The sequence below is a fragment of the Drosophila suzukii genome, chromosome 2R (genome assembly GCF_043229965.1).
Source record: "Drosophila suzukii chromosome 2R, CBGP_Dsuzu_IsoJpt1.0, whole genome shotgun sequence".
NCBI lineage: Eukaryota > Metazoa > Arthropoda > Insecta > Diptera > Drosophilidae > Drosophila > Drosophila suzukii.
Window position 1 is genome coordinate 13,716,275 of NC_092081.1, and position 22,251 is coordinate 13,738,525.

General features: G+C 43.8%; 1 protein-coding gene across 2 annotated transcripts in view; it reads left to right on the top strand.

Moving 5' to 3' along the window:
• dve (SATB1_N and homeodomain domain-containing protein dve) overlaps positions 1 to 21,112 on the top strand; it is a 47,601-nt gene extending 26,489 nt beyond the window's left edge. The window contains exons 1-5 of one of the 2 annotated variants that reach the window (XM_070995207.1): positions 3,123 to 3,150; positions 13,891 to 14,100; positions 14,968 to 15,197; positions 17,554 to 19,292; positions 19,830 to 21,112. In XM_070995207.1, the coding sequence (XP_070851308.1) occupies positions 3,138 to 3,150; positions 13,891 to 14,100; positions 14,968 to 15,197; positions 17,554 to 19,292; positions 19,830 to 19,989 (2,352 nt within the window). In that variant the 5' untranslated portion in view covers positions 3,123 to 3,137 and the 3' untranslated portion in view covers positions 19,990 to 21,112. Of the gene's footprint in view, positions 1 to 3,122; positions 3,151 to 13,890; positions 14,101 to 14,967; positions 15,198 to 17,553; positions 19,293 to 19,829 lie in introns of those variants that run through there. The other variant, XM_017075047.4, reaches the window with a different exon arrangement.
• The last annotated feature ends 1,139 nt before the right edge of the window (positions 21,113 to 22,251 follow it).

Below are 22,251 nucleotides of genomic sequence, written 5' to 3' on the forward strand. Positions count from 1 at the left end.
GCGTGTTCTTTCCGCATCGGTATGTGTGTGTGTGTGAGCCAGGTGGGTTAGACGGCGGCCCAGACAGTTGGCAGTGTTGGGAGCGAGTCGAGGTCGAGTCTTTGGGGATGCTAATCCCAATACGACTGGCAATCCTGCCAAACTGCCGGCGGGCAACGCACAACCTTGCCGCTTACAAACTGCAGGCGATATACTGCGAGAAATACTTAGTAATGCCCGGATTTACTTAACCTTGGGTCACCAGATAATATAAAACTAGAGAGGCGAATATTACACAAAGAGAAAGTACACTGTTAGAAAATCAAATATACATATTCAAATATTTTAAAAGTACTGTCTGTGGTATATTTCAAGTTACAAGAACTTAGAAGCTTAAATCGTTAGATGTTCAGTTGTTAAAAATGTTATGATAAGTAAATAAAAAATGTTTTACTTTTATGTTTATTAATAACTTTTACTATTTAATAGAACAATTTTTGAAATCGGTAAATTGTTGTTTTAGCTTATCAAAAACATTTTATTTATAAATACTTACCATTTGTTTCATATAACATTTTTGTTTATCAAATATAATATATTTAAAATATTTGTTTGTTGATAACATTTCCTATGTAATAGAACAGTTTTCCAAATCGTAAAAATGTTATTGTAACTTATCAGAAAACCTTTTATCTAGAGATGGTTAAAATTTATTTAGTATAACATTTTGCAAATTGATACCATTTTCTAATAGAACAACCTTTTACATTTTTCCCTGAGTATTCCCTTATTTGTACCCCTTAATTTTTCTAGAACAACCTTTTAAATTTCCCCCTGAGTATACCTTGTTTGTACCCCTTAATTTTTCTTTCACTGCATGCAAACTTCCATAGTACTAGTTTACCCCCCCTCTTACTCTCGTCTGTAACTTTTCTCTCGGTGTGCTGGCAGGCTTTATTGATCGCGCAGGGGATTATCCAGGGCGCTGGCATATTGGCAGCCTGGCAGTCGGGCCGTCAGGCAGTCGATTGTCCATTTTCAATTTGTGCTCCACCAGCGTTTTGGGAATGGGCGAGAGCTACATCCAAATGGAAGGGGTCTCGCATTTGGGCAGTGGGTAGTGGGCCTGTAATCCGTTCGAATGCCCGTCCAATGCTGCCTATAAGTGCGGATACATCTATATTCGTACATATATATGCACGGCACACATTGTTGTTGTTGTTTAAAGCCAGTGGCTGTCTGGTGCTTTGTTGTTTTAGCCTCCATATGAATCATACGCAACGTAATCCCAATTCGTTTAAGTCACTGACAATCCATGGATGCCCAGGCGATGCCGCAACGCATCCACACGAACACGGACGCACACACACACACACACACTCTCGCATGTCCAATGCCAAATCGTAACCCCCCGTCACAACCACCTCCCCCCCCCCCCCCCTCGTTTTCCGTTGGGTCGAGCATATTTTCGCAATAAAGTAGATCCCGCATTAATCCCAACGATTTTGTGCTCTGGGCATTGCGTGTGCTTTATTTGTCCGAGTATTGGTGCCGGCTTCGTTGGGTGTATGGGTGTATCTGTGTGCCTGTTTATATCTCTGGGTGTGTGTGTGTGTGTCTGTGTTAATCCTTAAACCGGCAGAGCTAAAGCTGCCCGCGTTGACGTCGCTGCCAACTGCAACCGAAAAAGGCCCAAAAGCATGCCATGAGTTGGAGTTTTCGAAGGGCGTGCGGTGGTTTTTTGGGCAGAAAGAAGAAAGGGGGCCGGGGGGTCGTTGGGCCCCACACAGCGACAGCGACGCACAGTGACAGCCCGCCCCCCTTTTCGCAGCCGCCACCACTGCCACCACCCCCTTTCGCCGCCCGCCGCCCTTCGAGACTCGGTTTGCGGATGAGTCGATGGCGACGGCTGCTGCTGCTGCTGCTGTTGGGAGATTAACTTTTTTCCATGCAAACAGTGGCGGTGTGGCGAGGGGTTTAAGGGGGGGCTGGGTGACGAGGGCAGCGGCTGTGGGGGCTGGGATTTTGCGTTTGCTTTTGGTGGCCGTGTGGGCGAGGGATTTAATTTCGTGCGGGATTATTATTTCGGATTTAACTCTTCGTTTTATGGATCGCTTGGCATTATAATGAACAGCGGCGTCGCTGAATGCTCAGGGGGGTGTAAAAGGGGGGCCAGCTGAGATGCAATCGTTACATCTGGAAAAATAGCGATCATATATTTTGGATTTATTTTTATAAGTTGCAATCTCAAGATGATTGATACAAAATTATTTGAAGATATGAATAATAATATGGAATATTACTAGTACTTACATTGATGATATTTGTAGATTTTTTTATAAAAAACTATTTAGCAACAATGTATTACAAATTCCGTGCAAAGTGATCTCTCTGATACTGATCCTCTAAAAAAATATGCACATTGTTGTGTAATCCGATTCATGTTTTTCAGTAGTTTTCAGTTTCAAGCCAATCCATTATAATCCAACCATCCCCCCTGAACCGAACTGTAAATCACTTTTATTCGAGGTTAGCACGCCACTGTTCTATAACCCGCTTCGGCATTATAAACTCCTGTGTATTTTTATAACTAAAACCTTCGCATCGCCTGCGACAGCTTCAGCTTCAGCTTCAGGTTCAGCATTTCAGCCCCGCCAACGGAAACTGTGAACCCGAATCCATTATAGCTTAAGCTGCTGCCAACACCAACACCCAGGGCTCACAGATACACAGATACGCACGCACACACGTACAGCCGGGGCATTATCCCAAAACGAAATGACATCCCTTGGAAATTAATCCTTAATTCCATTCATTTCGTATAATCCCAGAGATATACTTTGATAAGCGTAATGCGGGGCCAGGGTTTAGCAGCAGAGTGAACGAGATGGGGTGATAGAGAGAGAGAGAGAGGGAGAGGGGGTGTGTAAGTGTGTGAGTGACCGAGAGAGAGAGAGAGAGTGAGAGAGAGCCACATGTTGCTATCCATTTGTGTGCGTGTTTCCCCCGTCTGCATCTGTGTGTGCGCCTCTGCCCCCTGTTTGTGCATCTGTGTCTGTGGCCACATCGTATCTGTGTGCCTGTGGGCCAGAACTCTCGACTCTCGCAGCTGAGTTTTCGGTTTCGGTCTCGGTTTCCGCTTCAGTTTCGTGCCAAACATGCTGGAAGAAGGTTGGTGTTACTGCTTTTCGCTACTCCCTCTGTGTTTTCGTACCGTTCGCGCCGGTTACTGGTGTTTGTTGTTGTTCGTTGTTTATGTTTGATGGCCAGCAATTGGATTATGTTTGAGGCTCGGGATTATGAGCAGACTCTCACTCTGTGTGTATATGTGTGTGTGTGTTAGCCTAAGATGAATGTATCTAAGTATCTATGTATCTAGCCAAGTGAACTGTGAACTGCAAGGAGAAGTGTGGCTCAGGAGGCAAGGACACTTGCACTCACACAATAGATCCCGCCATTGAGTTCCTCTTTTAACACCCTGACAGCCGGGTGTGTGTGCGTGTGCTTGGGGTCTCCAGACCAGATTTGCCACACCACTGTCAAGTCGCATTTGTCAACAAAGGCTGCGAACTACACACCGACCAACAACCAACAGCCAACCCACAGCAAACAAACACACAAAGCGCTCAAATGAACTTAAAAAGCAGAGCGAAAGCTTTTAAATCTGTTGCTTTCGTGCAGGCTAATCCCTATGAAGTTCACTAGATTTTGCTTTGTTGCTGTTGTTGTCCCAGTTCAACAGTGGCAGACACCAGCTCACCAGCACAGGAGCACTCGCACACAGATACAAACACAGTCACACACACTAGCAGCGCACTTGGCGAAGTAAAGCTGGCAAGGGAGAGCTGCCAGCAAGAGCAACAACAATGCAGGGCGCGCTTTGGCACTTAAACCGAACTGAGCCGTCGGGCAGAGCTCATCCTCATCCCCATCCCCATACACATCCCCTCTCCCCTCGACGGAGCCCAAGGGAACTGGGCAGAGCTCCCTCCCACTCATCCAACCACCCACTCAGCCACCCACTGACCTAAGCCACGCTCACCCACCGCCACCCACAATCACCGCCCAACACCCACAAAAATAAAAGCCAGAGCAAAAACAAACAAGCGGCGAGGCTGTGAAAATAAAATACAGCCTGAGAGAAGGATAAGTGAAAAGGGGAACTGAGCCAGGGGTCTAGACGGGATCATCTATGTGTGCAGGTACTACGAGTCCTCAAATAAATGGGTTCCGCTCCTTTATCAATCCAGTCATTGATCATAGGGTATTGAGAGTTCAACGTTATGTCCAATAGGGAACACTCTTTCTATAGGACTTGAATTTAATCCTAAAGACTTATGATCTGCAGTATTTTTGTTTTCATGGTAGGATTAGCATTGATCATAAGGAACTGGGAGCTAAACTTAAGGGTAGGATCATAAATACCCTATCATTTTAAATAGCAATGCTCTCTCTTATCATAATATCATAACTATTTCATGAAAAAATGAATTTTTTTTTTTTTATATTTTAAACCTACATCACTATTATTAGGCCAAAAATACAACCTTTATAGGATTAACATCACTAACATAACTTTTATTGGTGAAAATTTGGATCCAAGATAATTGAGATTATGTATTTGATTTAATTTTTTTTTTCTCGTTTTTTATCAGTTTAGTTTTCTTGTTAATGATTATTATTTTTCGATCATTGATCGATGTTTACATATAATTATCGCAGTATTCCTATTTTATAGGTTTATTCATATTAAGTGATTTTAGCAAACCTTGATATCGAGTTATACAGATCACTTTCATCAACTTATTTCAGAAGTAGAAAGAGCTCGAACTAGTTACCCCTAGGAAGCGGTGTTGCTTAGCAAAAGCAGCTTAAAACCGCTTCCAAACCGATTACCATATGGCATTCTGCGCTTTCAAAATGCGTAACCAAGCAAAGTTCCGCTTTGATTTCGATCTGCAAATCCGCTCTCTTTGATCCCGATTTCAGAAGTATCCTATTATCTGATTCAAGCAAGTTCAACCCTAACGCAAAGCTTTTTCCACTGCAAGTCTGAGATTATGCGCGCGAGATCTGTTCATTACAATAGTGCTCAAAGGGCATTTAATTACCCAACCCCTGGTTGTGGTACTCCGTCATATCTGATTATAGAACCCGGAGTGACTCCTCAAGCGTGCTCACTGGTGATTAGCTGGCGTGGTTTCGCTTATTGTGCCTAAAAAGCGAATTCCGCCTGGGATTAAAAACCAACTCGCTAACTTCATCCCCTCACTCGGGTTGAGTTCTACCCCATACCGCCTAAAGATTATACCAACTTTTGACTAATTTGATTATCTGATTTGGTATTCATAGTCGGAGGCTCCCATCTCTCAACCCTTAAAGTTGGCCAACTGATGCATTTTTTCACTGGCTCCACAGGCGGTCGAGTGTCCGTGTGTGTGTGGGGTCTGGAATCCCCAAAGATTTAACTGTAAAAGCCCCACGGCATTGCTCCCACATTCGAGAGCTCATGCATATGTACATATGGCATGGAATGGAGCTGGTAGAAAAAATCAACTCGAATACCGCCGGCATTGGTTGAAATCGCAAAAAATTAGCAGTTAATCCCCTTAAATTGAATGCCGCAGATGGTGTTGCCATCGTCGTTCTCGTTGTCGTTGTGTGTTTGGTTAGTTCATGTCGCTGATACGGGCTACAGAAAAAGGAACAGAAACCGAAATAGAAACAGAAAAGTTAACTGGGTGTTTGGACAACACCAGGGTTTGCCAGCGGGAAAGGCTAACACCGCAAACAGGAGGCGTGTGTGTGTGTGTTTGTTGCGGCAATTAGCCGGAGTTGCCACATAATACGCGCGGATAAATGTTTAAGATTTTAAGTTGACTATGGCCAGATACATATGTACATATATGGAAAGAGCTCTGTTCTCGGACCTAAGCTGTCATGTGTTCCTGTGTTTGCGGTTTGGCTTTTGTGGCCAGGGCTTAGGGATTCCGGCCCCAGCACTTAATCCGCAACTAGCGAAGAAATCTGTTGAGAAATTTAACCTAATCCCGGCCAGAGTTCAGAGATCTCAACAGTGGATCCAACAAAAGGCTGAACATAATAATGAGGGGTGGAGGGAAGTAAGGGGGGGATGAGAGGAGCTGGGACTTATAATGGTACTGCGTAAATCCCCTTCAAATTAAGCTCCTTGGCAGCCTCGCGTATCGACGTCTCGCACCCTTCATCCCAACTCCCATACCATACCATCCTATCCCAACCCATCCCATTGCGATTTCGATTCCGAGGCGAGGTTACGCTTAATGCAAATACAATGCTACGCGCTCACCGCAGCCGGATCAAATTTCATCCTCCTCTGAGGGCAACCCAAGCCCCTCGGATCCACCCCCCTTCTCCCGCCGTCCCTGGGGCAGACAAAGCCCAAATGCCAAAATACCAATGCGATATGGCGACATCGTCGACATCCTTTCTGCCTTCTCCTGAGTAGGACATCGTCGACGTCTGTGGGCCGCTAATAAACCCAAGCTCCCCCTTCCGCCGCCGCCACTGCCGCCGCCTCTGTAAAGCTCCTTCGGCCCCGCCCCCTTCTCCGCCTTCAGTTCGCAGTTCATTGGCAGCGGATTAAGCCGGCGCGCATTCGCAGAGGCAGCAGATACAAAAGACGCTTTTGCCATTGGATCGATTTAAAATACTTCAGCGGCAAGGAAAATAAGCGGGACAGAGAAGAAAAATCAGTTGTGGGTATTAATAAGCGCAAAAGGGGGCGGGGGGCAGGGGCGGAGGCGGAAGGGTAATATGCATAAGCACCATTAACTTGTACTTAAAACTGTGGCAGGTGGTTGAGCCGGGGTGCGGACCGCTCGAAGCGGAGGGGGTCGGTATTGCCCCCTCGCTCGCGCTGAATGTAACTTAATTCGCCGTGTGGCTGCCAGCGTCTTCAAGCGGATTATATTAATCAATACAGTGATATATATGGCCTTTTGTTCAGCCCTGCTCCTTGCGGCTCCCTGATTCCTTTTCCTCATTTGCCTGCGAGAAGGTTGAAATCCGACTGACAGCCACTAGGCGTATACTTATTTTACTACATCCAAGGCGATACTTTCACCTGGAGAGTGGAAATCCTTGTGAATTAATTTAAAGAGGTGCTTATTGTGTTGGAATTGTGAAGGATAGGTGTAGTGCTTCAAGATAAAGGCAGACAGAAACTTAAGCAACCTTAAAAATATCATAATAATATTCTAGAGACTTACAATTTTTTATTAATTTGGATATCACTCTTTCATAAAAGTGTTCATCTTTATCCACATTGGTATTTTGTTTTATCATAATATTATGTTTTTCTTTTATTTTATTAAGTTGTGAGAACGTACTGTATCTTATTTCGTTCAGAATCATGATGTAGACCTGTACAATGGGTATCTGGCAGTCGTCATTTATGAATTGCTTCTTGGTTTCTCGGTTTACTTATTCCAAAATCACCCTATCATAAAAAGGGCTCATCTATATCCACACTGGTATTTTGTTTTATCATAATATTATGTTTTTCTTTTATTTTATAAAGTTGTGTGAACGTACCGCATCTTACTTCATTCAGATTCAATAGATATCTTGCAGTCGTCATTTATGGATTGCCCCTTGGCATCTCGGTTTTTTTATTCCAAAATCGCCCTGTCACAAAATGGTTTATCTTTATCCACATTTCTATTTTATTTTATCATAATATTATGTTTTTCTTTTATTTTATAAAGATGTGTGAACGTACCGCATCTTATTTCATTCAGAATTCTGACTTAGACCTGTAAAATGGGTATCTGGCAGTCGTAATTTATGGATTGCACCTTGGCTTCTCGGTTCAGGCCCGCTTCGAGCTCTTTTGCCCGCTTTAATTGAATCAATGGCACAGATCGCACGTTGTGCTCCTTTTGCCTCCGCCGACCGGAGACTTTGTTTGGCTTTAAGCAGGAAGATTTAAACGTAATGCTAGCCGATTTCCCCTCGCCACCGCACCTAACATATTCATGCATTTATGTGTATATACATGCCTATAATTCAGTCACACAGTCAAAGCGTCTTAAGCGCTAAGTAGAAGCAACGTAAATAAGTAATATTGATAACTAAAGTGATTAAGGTTGCCTTTGGTCGGATGCAGTTGCAGTTCCCTTCGTTCTGTGTGTGGCTTTGTTTTTGTCTTTCCCTGCTGGAACTTAAGTATGGATCCCCGTTTCAGAGTGGGTGGCCAACTTGGTCAATTCCAAATGGTTAAAACCAAGGCAGTCTGAGTGGGTTTATGGGTATACATATATATATATATATATATGAGTATAAGGAAGCATGAGCGATTTCTTGGGTGCCATTTTGGCTTTGGCCTTTTCTTTTCTTTGCCGAGCTGCGGCTGCGATTATGTGTGGTTCAACTGCTTTCTGGTTGATTTTTGGACATCCAACCCCGGCTGCCAAAGTCTATCTCGACTGCGCTCGTTGGCAGACATTATCGACATTTAAATCCCTTATTTGTGTCTGCCGCTCGGGCGTCCCTTTCAGTGCCACTTGATAGTATTTGACAAATTGAAAATCCTTTTGTGGCCAGCAGTGGTCCTTGTGTGCACGCATGGCCTTATCCTGCAGTTCATAATTTTAATCCTGGGCCACAAAAATGTCTGCTTATTTGCATCGCCGAGATGCCGGAGAGCTCTCAGCATTCTTTGCGCTTTAATTATTCACTTCTTGGACTCGTTTTAATCCGGCTGCCATCAATTTATCATTGCTCGCTTCGATTGCATAACTTTGCAGTTGGCTGTGAGAGTCGTTTGGCCGAAAAATACACATCATAATCCTTTTTGTAAGGATTTGTCCCCGGCACATGGCTTTGGCCCAAACCCCCCCTGTGCATTCAATTATCGTTGGCCTCGCAGTTGGCCATTGTCTCAGGGTCCCTGTCCGCAAATTCGCAAAACTAATGAAGTGCTGCAGCTCCTTGAGCAGCCTGCTAATGCCACTGGAGTCCCGGAGTCCCAGAGTCCTTTTTCCTTGGACCCATGGACTCTTGAACTGTTCAGCCACTTGGCCGCATGTATAAGCATGTTTTCTGGTTTGCTTCACAGACAAAGCTTAGAACCACTTAAGAAAATCCATTCACAACCTGAAACTAACTAGAGTCCTGGCCATCCTGCCGTTGGCTCTGCCCCTTCTATGTGTGTGTGAGTGTCCTGCAAAGATTTCCGAACGTTCCGTCTGAGGTTTTGGCCCCTGTCGTTTTTGCCGGCAAAAGAAAGCTCACCTGATGATGGTCCCAAATCAACATATGAAGCAAACAACAAAAAGGATTAAGTCCAAGACACACACACACTCTCATGAGCCTTTTGCATAGTTTTACATGTCTAAGGACAAAAAATGAATTTATTGCGCAACAAAAACAAAACTTGAGACAATTCCGAAAGCCTAAACCATGAGGCCCAGGCCAATTTAGCAGCTGAGATGGGCCGAAAAGTATGGGTTTGGGTAAAGGATTCAAATAAATTACCGCTACGGGCCATACTTATTTCATTAGGATTATTTTTGACTAACATTTACGGCTCCCCCACTTCTGAGACTCCTTTGCGAAGTAATTGGAAGTGGAGCGATGGCAAGTCAAAGGATTCCTGATTTCCGGCCATATCCGACTGGGCGGATTTCGATCGGTTCGCCGATGAGGGCGCTAAACGCGAACAGTCAGCGATAAAAAGAAAGAAAATGCCTCACGGCATTAATTATAATCCGCTTAAAAGTTTCAACATGTTTTCCCAGCCCCCCGAAAGCCCTATTCAAAAAACACGAATACAAATACGGAGGCACAAAAAAGCGCAAATCTCAAAATACGCCTCTGACTAAGAGCAATGGTTCGCGAAGAAGAGGGCCAACTCAAATGCAAAGTGCAGATTTTTCGCATGTGCACAAGTGGAACTCGAAGTGCCGTAGAGCATTGACTCTGATTCGGAACAGAGGTACTTCTGGGGGTGAAAGATCAGTCCAAGAGGGAGCTCAAAGACCCTCGACTTACAACAAAGGCGATTCGTAATCCTGGGAGGGAAAACAAAGCGACAGAGGTGGGAATACATGATTTTTTAAAACCAACCGTTTGAGTTATATCATTTGTTCTAGAGCTGTTTAAAAGTGATGACCAATCGAACAAAGCAGTTCCAACATTATTTTCTAAATTTAAAATTTGAATGATTCGTAATCCTATGAGTGAAAACAAAGCAACAGATGTGGGAAAATACGATTTTATAAAACCAATCTTTGATCTTCTGAGTTAAGTATCCTTGTCCTGAAGCTGTTTTGAAGTAACAACCAATTGAACTAAGAAGTTCCTACAATATTTTCTAAATTTAAAATGTAGTAATATACTAACTCAAAAATGTTAGTATTTTAAGGATAAATATAATACAATTACTAAATTTAAAAAAGTTTTCAGAATATTTTGTGCCACCCTTGTATCTGCAACAAGACTTCAATTTAGTATACATATCCAAGGATTGTAAAAAATTCACAATCATTCTTTGTTATATCAGTAAAACCCAAGCGATCCAAACTAATTGGCAATCCCAATTCGATGGCCTAGCAATTTTCCACCGCTACCCCGCAACGCTTTTCAATAGCTAATCTTTAATTTCCTAGGTATTCAGTATTCCGTAAGGCAAAGGCAATTGTTAGGTGGCTTACTTTGTTTGTGTCCTGCGGCAAGGGACCAAGAAACACCCGGGGCAAGACGCAAACCGATTTTCATTTTATTGTCCTGCTTAATATGTTTGTTTTTCTTTTGGAAATGCAGCGGGGGTCAGGGAGGTCAGGAAGGGCAGGACGAGCAGGAAAATCAGGGAAAGCGCAGGGACTAAGGCAAGGATATGTGCAGGGAGGCAAAGGTGTGAGATGCCAGCCAAGTGAAAGGCTCATGCGGGTGTCTGTGTGGGTGTGTGTGTGTGTACTTTCCTTTGTGTGGGGAAAGTTCTTAAGTCGCAACGAATGCTGCTGAAGCCGAAACTCCGAGAGCTGTCGAGGCATTATAAATTAAAATGCACGCATTAAAAATTCTACTAAAAAGAGTTTGCAATTAAGTAGGACTTAAGTTGAAGTGTAAATAAAAATGCACACACACACACGCAAACACATAACGATCCCTTGGGAAGCTGAAAATTTGTTTTCTGGCGTGAAGTGAAGGAAAAACTTGTGGCAATTTCCTTAAGACTATTGCTTAATTTCCGGTCACTCTTCCCTGAAAACTTCAGCCCACCCACGCCCATTAAATCACCCATAAGTACACACACACACACATCGGATGGCACAGAGAAGCCTACTTAAGTCCCTTGAAATCCTTGAGATTTTTTGCACTGGTCAAGCAATGATAAGCAAATTTCCCAACAGTTCACTTGGCTTAAGACGAACCCTTAAGAACCCCCACTCCTCCATCATCATCATCCCTTTTTTGCCTTCAGCTGCTGCTCACGTGTCCTTTCTGGTTATTAAAACTTTTGGTCTGTTGAAATTTTAATTTTCCTAAATACCCAAATCACTCAAAATCATTTTAATAAGTAAATTATGAGCATTCTGCCTATAAATAAACAATCACACAATTTATTCCATCGAAAAAGTCGAGAAAAGACTACAAATATTTGCCAGGCCGAAAAGGATACTTGAGTAATCCTTTGCAGTCACCTAAATAGCTTCGCCTTTCCATCTTTCTATAGTTTGTGTGTGTGCATGTAGGGATTAAATCGTTTTGATGTCCTTGCCAGGGCAATTTATAATTATTTGTTTGCCTCGGCCTGTGGTCAGCCAATTGGTCAATTTCTTAGAAGAAAGTCGAGTGGATAAAACTTTTCCTTCCATTTTCCCAGCTCCCCGTAATTCGAAAATTTTATGCACATGAGATGTTTCGGGAAACTCTTCAAAAGATTATAAGTCGTTCGTGGGATGGGGGGAGATCTTAAACGGGAGGTGGAAAACTGCTCCTGGCAGCTATCTTCGTTGGGAATTTTCCAATTTCGCTTGATTGCGATGACTGAACCTGATTATTTCCGCTGCCATCGATGCAGGTTAATAAATCTTAAGCCGCGTGGCGGTTCGCGGGTATTCAATAAGTGGGTTGGGCTGGGTTGGGATGGATAGCGTCTTAGCCCCTGGAAAGTAGAGTTCATTTACAAATCGTTTGTCGGCTTACCAGGGGAGCCAGTAGAAGTCGCCGGCGTTGTCTGTCTGCCGCGCCAAGATTTAATGCCCTCAAGCAGTTTTCCCTCCCGCGCTTAATTCAATTTGTTTTGGCCCGCTTCGACTGTCTCGATTACTTACCATTTTTATTCCCCAGTATTTTCTATCTTTTCCCTCCTGCCAGGACCACTGATAATGCTAATAAGGATAAGCTCTGTCTGCCATCGTTGGCCCGGGTGACTTAAAGCTGCTGATTCCGGGGGGCCGTCGGCGGTTGCTGAAATGCCAGTTCAGATGCAACAATTAGTGGGTGCTCGGTGGCTCCACACTCTGAAACCACTAAACGCATCCTGCCAACCAAACACACCATATGCAGGTGGACCAAATCCGCTTTTGTTTTAGCCCCATCGAATCGTGGGTCCATGGATAATGGATATATTGGGTTTATAATTCGGCCGCGGCCCCACAACGAGTTTTCATTCACGGAACCGGACCGCTGCACTAATGACCAGTTTTCGGGCGGGGTGGATAGGGGGGTAGCCATATAGCCATCATAATGCCAGAACATTGGGTTCGGCGGGGGGGTCCAAACAATGCGTTTTGTGGGCGGATAATAGAGCGGCTAGCTAATTTGCTTTAAATTTCGTCATTTTGTGTAAATACCCTGTGGAATATTTCGATATGATTGAATTTAATGAGATTATTATTACGCGTAACACTGCCTTCACTTAAAGTTCTAGAGTGCTTTACGGCCTGATCTGTGCCGGTGACAAACAATGCATTATACATAGTTGAATTCTTTATTCCTTTTCAACTCGGCACTGCCAACGCACACACACACACACACACACCGTCGATGGGCTGATGTATTTATTTTTAATGCCAATGGCCCCCAATGAGGTTTTCATGGCAATTAAAAGATTTGCATGGCGCACACACACGCCTCCCACAAAAATATGCCATGAAAATCGCACGTAATTGGGCTGAACTTTTGGTTGGTCCGAATTTCCCCGAGCGCCGTTCTTTAAAACGCTTCCAGCCGCCAGCCGGACCCGGCAAATGCCAATCGTTCGCCAATCTCTGGCTGCTTACAATTTTTATAATTGAAATAATTAATAATACCATTATGTCGGCCGGACCTGGGGCGTTAAGCCTATTTGCTGTGTGCCCCTCAGCCCCTCAGCCTCTCCAGCCCCTCGATAATAGCCGGCCACGCCCCCTGCCGCTGCCGCTGGGAAATCGTCTATAACTTCTATGTTCTGAATTTGCCATTTTAATTTAAGCCTTTGATAATTGGTTGGCAGGAGCAGCAAGTAAGTTTTTGGTGGGCGATACTAAAAGGAAGAGCATAGTTCATAATTTCAGAAATGTGTTTTTGAAAATTTCAAGTTCGTTCCGTCAGCTTTTGCGGGTTGGTTTGGGGCCCCAAATCCCCCTCAAATTTGGGGAGGGGCGGGGCTAATTTAATCGGCTAAAACCATTTGCGGCTAACCGCAACATGCAATAATTTATTTTAATGCCATAGTGCGTGCGGAGGTGTGGAGTCAATCTGCATAAAATGCCCCATTGCGAATATGTTTTAATTGCTTATTTTAATTTGTCGATGATTTGCACTTGGAACTAGACTGCACTAAACCGATTATTAAGCAGCACTCGAGTGTAGCAGCGATGTATTATTATTATTTATATAATATCTAACTAATATGCCCCTCGATGGTCCATCCCATTCCAGCCAAATCACTTCCACTTCACTGTGTGGTGGAGTCGGTGCACTCGCTGCACGCCTCCCTGACCATCGACACTCGCCAGCCCTGGAAGCGGCGACCCAACATCGAGACGGACAGCTACGTGATCATCGCCGCGGCCACGCCCTGGAGCGAGATTGTCCAGACGGCCCTGCAGAGGCTGGGCTACTCCCAGGAGGTGGCCAACACGGCCCGAGGTGGGTGCTCTACTCTTTTTCCATTTATAAGCAGTTTTTCTGACATGAATAGCTTTAAGATTAGGCGAGATACTCGGTTTTAGAGGCAGGTGGTCCGAAACCGACCCCCCCTATATCACACAAAATAATGTTGGAAAAACAATTGTCAGTTGCTGTTAAGAAATGTAATCGTTGCCAGAGGTACTATATGTGGTACGAAACCGACATCCTCTGTAACTCACAAAACAAAAGCTATCATAATGCTATCGTGGGTATTTTAAAAGAAATTAATCATAACATTAAAAGGTGTCATAAGAAAAGAGCATTATACTAAGAAAACTAAATTATAATTTTACAATATCTAAAAAACAGGAAATACAAAGGTTTCATAATTTGTAGAATGGTTTTATAATTCCTGCCAGGACTTCTAAAGCACTTGCATTACTTTTTTCCAATATATGAGAAGTTTCTGACCATATTTTTGAAACCTTTGAAATGGTATATACCGTATATTTACTATCTGATAACAGTTTTATTAATTTAAATAACAATCAAGATTTACAAAACGGTTGCATTACTTTTTGTACTACATCTAAAGTTTCTGATCATATTTTTGATACTTATTAAATGGTATGTACCCTATAGCTAACTCCTTGGAAACTGTTAAAATAAGACCATCAAGACTTCCAAAACAGCTATATCTGATATATCTATTATATTTAAAGATTCTGATCACATTTTTGATACTTACTATATGAAGTGCTTTTATAAAGACCATCTAAACTTCTATTTATTTCCAATATGTTAAAAATTTTAATCATATTTTTGATACCTCTGAATTATTATATACCACATAGCTAACCCTCCTGAACTTATCCCCATTCGCAGGCTCTTTAATCATCAAGCACTGGAAGCCCATTCCCCTGGAGCAGATATCGGACAACCCGGCGGTGCCCGTAAGCGATATTGTGGGTGAACTGACCTCTGTGATCACGCTGAGGATCGTGATCCTGCGTCCCAAGACTTCGGCCTTCGGGGAGATCAAGGACAAGCTGCTCAAGCTGCTTGTACTGCAATCGCATGCGGTGCTCCGCTCCACAGGATGCCCCCTGGATGAGGTGAGTTTCCCCGCCTCCGGCAGCCAATTAGACATTCACTTTGAACTTTCACTTAAAATTCGGAACTAAGACGACAAAATTCTATAATGATTCATAAGCGGTTTACGAAGAATCCCCCCTCTTATCCGTCTTGAAGTTGCTAAAACTTGCCGAAAAATGTCTCCGGATGAGAAGTTGTGACGCTAATTTGCGTGATGTGAGGCAAGAAGATACATATACACACGCACAGATACAGGGAACTTTTGCATGTCCTGTCTGCTTGGGGAATATTAAACTCATTGAAACTGTTTTGATAGCTACTACAAAGAAATTTTGTTAAGCCGAGTTCATTTATTTGGTTCACTTAACTAATCCTTTTTCGCAATAGTTTTCATTTTAATCAGCTTTGCGTTGGATGGTCCTGTCTCCTGTCTCCAGGATGTGTGAGTCGTACGGTGTGTGCGGCTTTTGTTTTCTTATTGAAATCGGTTTAGAAGGCTTAGTTGGCAATCCTGCAGGGTGGAAGGGGCAAAACCCCGAACCCACTGCATTGCCCACATGACCCAATTCATTAAGTAGGGGGCGATATCGGTGCATTAGGGCCATAAATCATATGGCTGTACACTATCGTAGGCGATGAACAGCACGAAATCACGGCCAGAAATACCCTTCAATTGATATTGTGAATGTTTACTGGAAGCGATCCCCCATCACCCTTTCCCCGATTAATATTAGCAAAGCAAAGCACGGCAGTTGTCGTCCCTCCTAATCACCTGATAAGCATTTACCATAATTTCCACACACTCGTTGAGCGACATCGCATTTCTGGTTCTGATTCTCCAGTGTCCGTCCGCTGAGGAGCTTTACTTTGCTTTGCTTTGGGGTGCGGCGATACGAAAATCAATTTAATAATACCCCGCCACGTAAGAAGCGTCAACCCATTTTATTTACAATTAGGTGGTGTCTACCCCGCCTAACCCAACCACCCACCTTCGGCACCCGCCATCCCATGGTTCGCCTGTGTTCTGAGCAGCTTAAGTGATTTGGGGCGCCTCCTTAGCTGATAGCACCACCACAATTCTAGAGAGGTAAAACCTCAGCGGAACCACCAAAACAGCCAGACATTATCTTGCCAACGCGTTGGGAGACAAAAGCAGTATCTATGAGCATTTAATACGGTATAACAGGCCACCCTTTGGCCAACTCATCGCATTTCGATTCTATTTCTGTTGGGTAAATTCAATTTTAATCGCCATAAGCTGATGTGTCGCTGCCTATCAGGGACTATCTATTTATCGCCTTCGATTCGAGGCGCTGCGGCACTGTCTGTTAATATCAGCTCGCCGGTGGTATCGCTCAGGTATCAGTACCCAGGGTCTACATATATCGTAATAGGCAATTTCGGACTGGTACTCCCAGTCGCAGTCGCACATTTATGGCTAAGTAAATCCCGGCACTTGAGGCCCCCGGACAACCACAACCACAACCACTGTGATTTTTATGACAGACGCTTAGTGAGCGGCAGAGGCGGACTCTGGGGTCTTAGTGCAGCTACTGTTGACAGTCGCTCAGTGCAAACGCAATCCCCGGCCCAAGGTTGCCCCCACTAATCCCGTGCATTTCGCTCTGATTTCCACACGGAACACCATTTTCCAAATTGCCCGATGATCGAATCGCTGGTTTTTCGTTTAACCATCATATGACTGGCGAGTGTGGCAGCACTTGTATTAGATACTCTTAATTAAGCAATCACCATTGGGCAATACGCATTGTTTTCATTAATTTCCATGTGCATGACACATGCTTTTTGCGTCATAAAATATTAGATTATGATCCGCTTTAAATGAGGATTTATTTTGTTATAAATGAAAAGCAGATAATATATTTGGCACACCACTAGATTATTTGAAAATACAAGTACATGCTTTCTAGAAATTAACAGGCATGGCTTGAGATAATTTTCCAATTGCTAGGGTTTCTAGTATTAGTCATGATAAATGGAACAACAAGGGATCCCCCATTCCAAAATATATTTCCACTCATAATGTTTATGACACATGGTTATGCCCAATAAAATTAAAGATTTTTGGAATGGGAAGTTATTAATATATTTAAACAACTTTAAATATAAAACTTGTAATGTAAGGGACAGTTAAAAATAGACAGAGGTCGAATAATACGAAAACCAACAGCACTAATTTTTAAGAAATCACAGATGAGTCGAACATATAAATAAGACAGAGTTCTTCTGGCTATAATCTACTAAAAAATATAAGATCTGTTAATTAAAATTTAAACATTTATTATTATGTAACCCTTTACAAATTCGCATTAATAATTATGTTTTTTATCATTATGTTTTATTTGTTCCTTCCAGGTTACGCTATCCCAGATCTGTCGGAGTTCCCATCAGAACACATATGCCCTGCCAGGAGGAGAGATCTCCGACGATCTGCGCCGCAAGTTCGACCAGTGGTGGTCCAACCAGCTCTCCCCCCAAGCGGCGGCCATGGCGCCCAAGATGCTGCCCTTTATGACGGGTCCGTCGGCGGTTCCGGTTCCGGTGGCAGTTCCCGGTGAGATGGACTTTCCGGTGGGCACGGCCATGGCTGCGGCCGCAGCTGCAGCGGCTCATGCAGCTGCTGCCGGAGGAGCGGCAGGCGGTAATCCCCTGGGATCGATGGGCAGTCGGGAGAGCCTGTTGCTGGCCAACGAGGCGGCTCATCATCCGGGTGCTGGACAGCCTCCGGTTCCCGGACATCACGGCAACATGCTGGTTCATCCCATGCACGCATCCATGCACCACCATCACCATCATGGCGGCGGCGGCGGCGGTCATGGTCCACCGTATCCCAACCAGAAGACTCGCATGCGCACCAGCTTCGATCCCGAGATGGAGCTGCCCAAGCTGCAGAAGTGGTTCGCCGACAATCCGCATCCCTCGCGCCAGCAGATCCAGACGTATGTGGTGCAGCTGAATGCCCTGGAATCGCGGCGTGGTCGCAAGCCGCTGGATGTGAACAACGTGGTCTACTGGTTCAAGAACGCTCGGGCGGCACAGAAGCGGGCGGAGATGCGGGGCGGGAGTTTGGGCAGTGCAATGAGTGCCCTTGGTCATGCCGCCATGAATGGCTATCTGAGCCAGCATGCCCCTTTGGGTCAGAATTCGAGTAGCAGTGCTGGGAGCCAGCCCATGAGCATGGGCAACCTGTCAATGTCGCATGATTATCTAAAGAGCCCGCTCAGCCTGAAGTCGGAGGACATTGACACCATGTCGCAGCACTCGGACGACATGGACGAGGAGCAGAGCAGGCCAAACACTCCCCAGCTGCCCCTTTCGCTGACCACCCACGAGCGGCATCGCAGCTCGCCGCTGATGGACGAGGATGAGGAGGAGGCGGCGGAGCAGCAGCAGCAGCAGCAGGAGGCCAAAAGCGATGGCATGAACGGCAGCTTGAACGAGGAGGAGCGGCACGACAAGTCGCGGGAGGAGCTGCAGGACCAGGAAAAGGAGAACTCCGGCGCGGAGGAGCGTCACCAGGACACCGATGCCCAGATGGAGGCCAGCTCCAACCACAACAACAACAACCACAACAACAGTAGCTCGCACAACGACCAGGAGGTGGGCTCCCCACCCAAGCGCTCCACGCCCAAGGAGGAGGACGATGACTTGGACATGGACGAGGATGAGGAGGATAATGAGAACGATGCCAGCCACCTGGATGAGTTCCGATCGCCATCTCCGGACTTGGCCGGTGGCGTTGTGCCGCACAAGGACCAGCTGCCCTTTCCCATGGTCCCCAACTCGATGTTCTCGCAGTCCTTCATGTACATGAGCCACTACATCCCGGCCTTTGGCCAGGCGGCCGCCGGACATCCGCATCACCATGCCGCGGCTGCAGCGGCCGCCGCCGGAATCCCGTCGAACGCCCTGATGGGCGGCGGAGGACTCAACCTGTCGAGCATCTCCAACGAGGAGCGCCGCAAGCGGAACCGAACCTTCATCGATCCGGTGACCGAGGTGCCCAAGCTGGAGCAGTGGTTCGCCATGAACACGCATCCCTCGCACAACCTCATCCTCAAGTACACCGAGGACCTGAACACCATGCCATATAGGTGAGTTCTTCACTCCGAATATCTTTCAGATTCACATAAGTATATATGTTACTGAATAAATATGAAAAAGTGCATATTGACTTTTATTTTGCTTAGCATCTTTGGTAATCCCAATATAATATTCGTTATTTTGACCAATAACATGTATATATATGATTATCTATAAGGCCTTTTCTGATTTTCATTTTTTGAGAGCTCTACTCCAATTCAGTTTTAACAAATTTGAATACTTAGTGGCTATACAAGAATTTTCCTTTAAGAAAATAACTTATATAAATATCTTATTTGTATGACGATTCAGGTGATATAATAACAGTGACTAAAAGTTTTCCAAGTTGAATAATAAACTTACTCAATGTGAATTCCAATTCGACAACATTTCTTGAAAGTATAAACATTTTCAATGTTTTTTATCTTTAGAATACTAGATAGTAGATACATTTTTTTTACAACATTATTATAAAAGACCCTATATAAAATATCTTTCTAATTTTATATTTTACTAATATTTCCCCTTATGTTTTCTTATTTTTCCAGGCAAAAGTTCCCGCGTTTGGAGAGCAAAAATGTTCAGTTCTGGTTCAAGAATCGGCGAGCCAAGTGCAAACGCCTCAAGATGTCGCTATATGACAGCAATCAGTGCGCCCAGCTGGGAGGACTCGCCTCTTTTGTGCCCAAATACGAGGAGCGGGACTAGAGGGGAACCCAACTTAGGAACCCCGCCCGAAGTTTGAAATCAAAATTAGCAGCATTTCTTCGTGTAAATAGTTGAACGAGAGACACACACACACACCCCCCAATTTAAACAGCTGAAATCTTCAGCTGCAGCTATGACAAATACTATACCATATACGATAGCTCATAAATATGTAATCCCCTAGAATAGTCAACTCTAAGTATTATAGAACGAGAACTAACCCAGTTACGCGTTACCAGTTGCCCAGGAGCATCTAGCGAAAATTAGAGCAAATAGATAAAGCCACTTTATGAGTAATACGATCTTGCATGAACCAGTATGACTAATTTATAGCTGGGCCAAGTCCCAGAGAACTTCAACCCTACCCAGTATACAACTCTCCGCATCTATTTCTACCTAGTTCTTAGCCATCGATATAGAATGAGGGCGGCACGATTAGGGGCCAGCTCGTTAAGAATAAGCAAACCAAAGAAAGCCAATTTTCGAGAACCGTAGTCGTAGAAGCGAACTGCGATCTGTATATAATGTATGTTATCCTAGGTACGCATTCTTTGAGCATTGTGAATTTTGTTTCGGCCTTAGTTGCATTTGTATCTGCAGTTTAAGTTAACGTTTAAGTTCGAGTTACCAGTACCAGTACCAGTACGTTTAGTTACCCTGCCTTACTTTGAGAAGCCCCTTACCACGCCTAGCACATATCCCTTTCGATTCATGCACACGGATATCGCATATAGAATGTATAACATACAATTCGTTGCTTTCGAAGTCTTGGTATCTAATACCAACCCCCAAAAAACCTAGCCACCCAATCAGCTTCGGTTTGGATGGAACCATTCGTTGCTATCCATTTCACTTTGAACACGTAACTAAATCTACACACCGAAATAAAATGTTTTATAAATTGTTCCACTAGTTTCGTAAGCCTTCAGATAGATAATAAACTTAATTCAAATAATATTGTAATTTATTGCAAGCATCAATACGCCGACACACACAAGTAACACAAACAGACATACAGCGAAAAACATCCACACATCTTTATATATAATATAAATAGAAATATATTCCCCAGCAATTATTAAATGATTAAATAAATACAATTTTAAATGTCAAATTCAAACAATGACTTTTTATGGCGATGAATGGTAGAGGGTGGTTAAGGGGCAGAGAAAATCATGGGACTTTCATAGAGAAATAAACAGCGAAATAATCTTCAATGGGATGAGGTTACTAAATCTTAAAAAATGAAGAAGATATCTTCCTTTATCTCTAGAAAGTATAGTATTTATTTCTAACAACTGTAATGGAAAAGCCCATTTGAAAAGAATTATCTTAGTTCACGAAACAGGTAGAAGATTTTAAAGCGATATGTTTTTGGCGCTATACTTTTTTACAGATATCACGAATAAGAAACTGTTATAATAAATGGATTGGGTTTTATGCCTTTGGCCAAAACGATATGGTTTAGATCCAATACATTTTAAATATTACCTTTAAGTAGATAATATTGATGACCTGGGCACATCATTAAGGAGTTCATAAATTGTAGGGGAATGCATTGCAGGGGGTAAGGATGGGTTGATGATATTCATGTTTCCCATTTTCTTTTGACGCCTTGGGCTAATGTGCTGCTGCAGTCGTAATGTGTTTGGCAATTTCTCATATGGGCCAGATCTTTGCTTTATTTCTTTCCCTACTTTTTTTTCACTTTTTTGGTAAGTCACTGATAAGCGAAGGGAAATAAATATGCATATGTACGGGAAACGAAGAAAAAATGGCAATATGAGCAGCACATTTAGCTTCGTTTTTAGCATGAGTTGTGGCACGGGGCGTATGAGTTATCTTCCGCCCTCCCACAACTCGACCGCAGATATGAAACAATTTATTAGCACCGAAGTTAACTTACTTTCATTTCTTTATTTCGCTCGCCTTTGTTACATCCACAACCCGCAGACATTCCTAGAGATACGATGAGGATGGGTATGGTATGGTATGGTATGGTATGGCTGGTTCTGGGGGTTGGGTTCCGTGCGGTTACTAAATCAGCAGTCAACATTATTTCTTATTTTAAGTACACGTGTGGCTGTGTGCAGGGGATGTGCATCATTTGTTATCGCAAACTTTTAAATTAAAACTGTGGGTGCGAGTGAGCGGTTCGAATTTATGGCATATCTTTGGGCCCCAGCATATTGGACTAGCTGCTTATTTATGGATTTCGTAATAAAGTGCGAAACTGTTGCATACTTGTGGGCCTGATTTTAT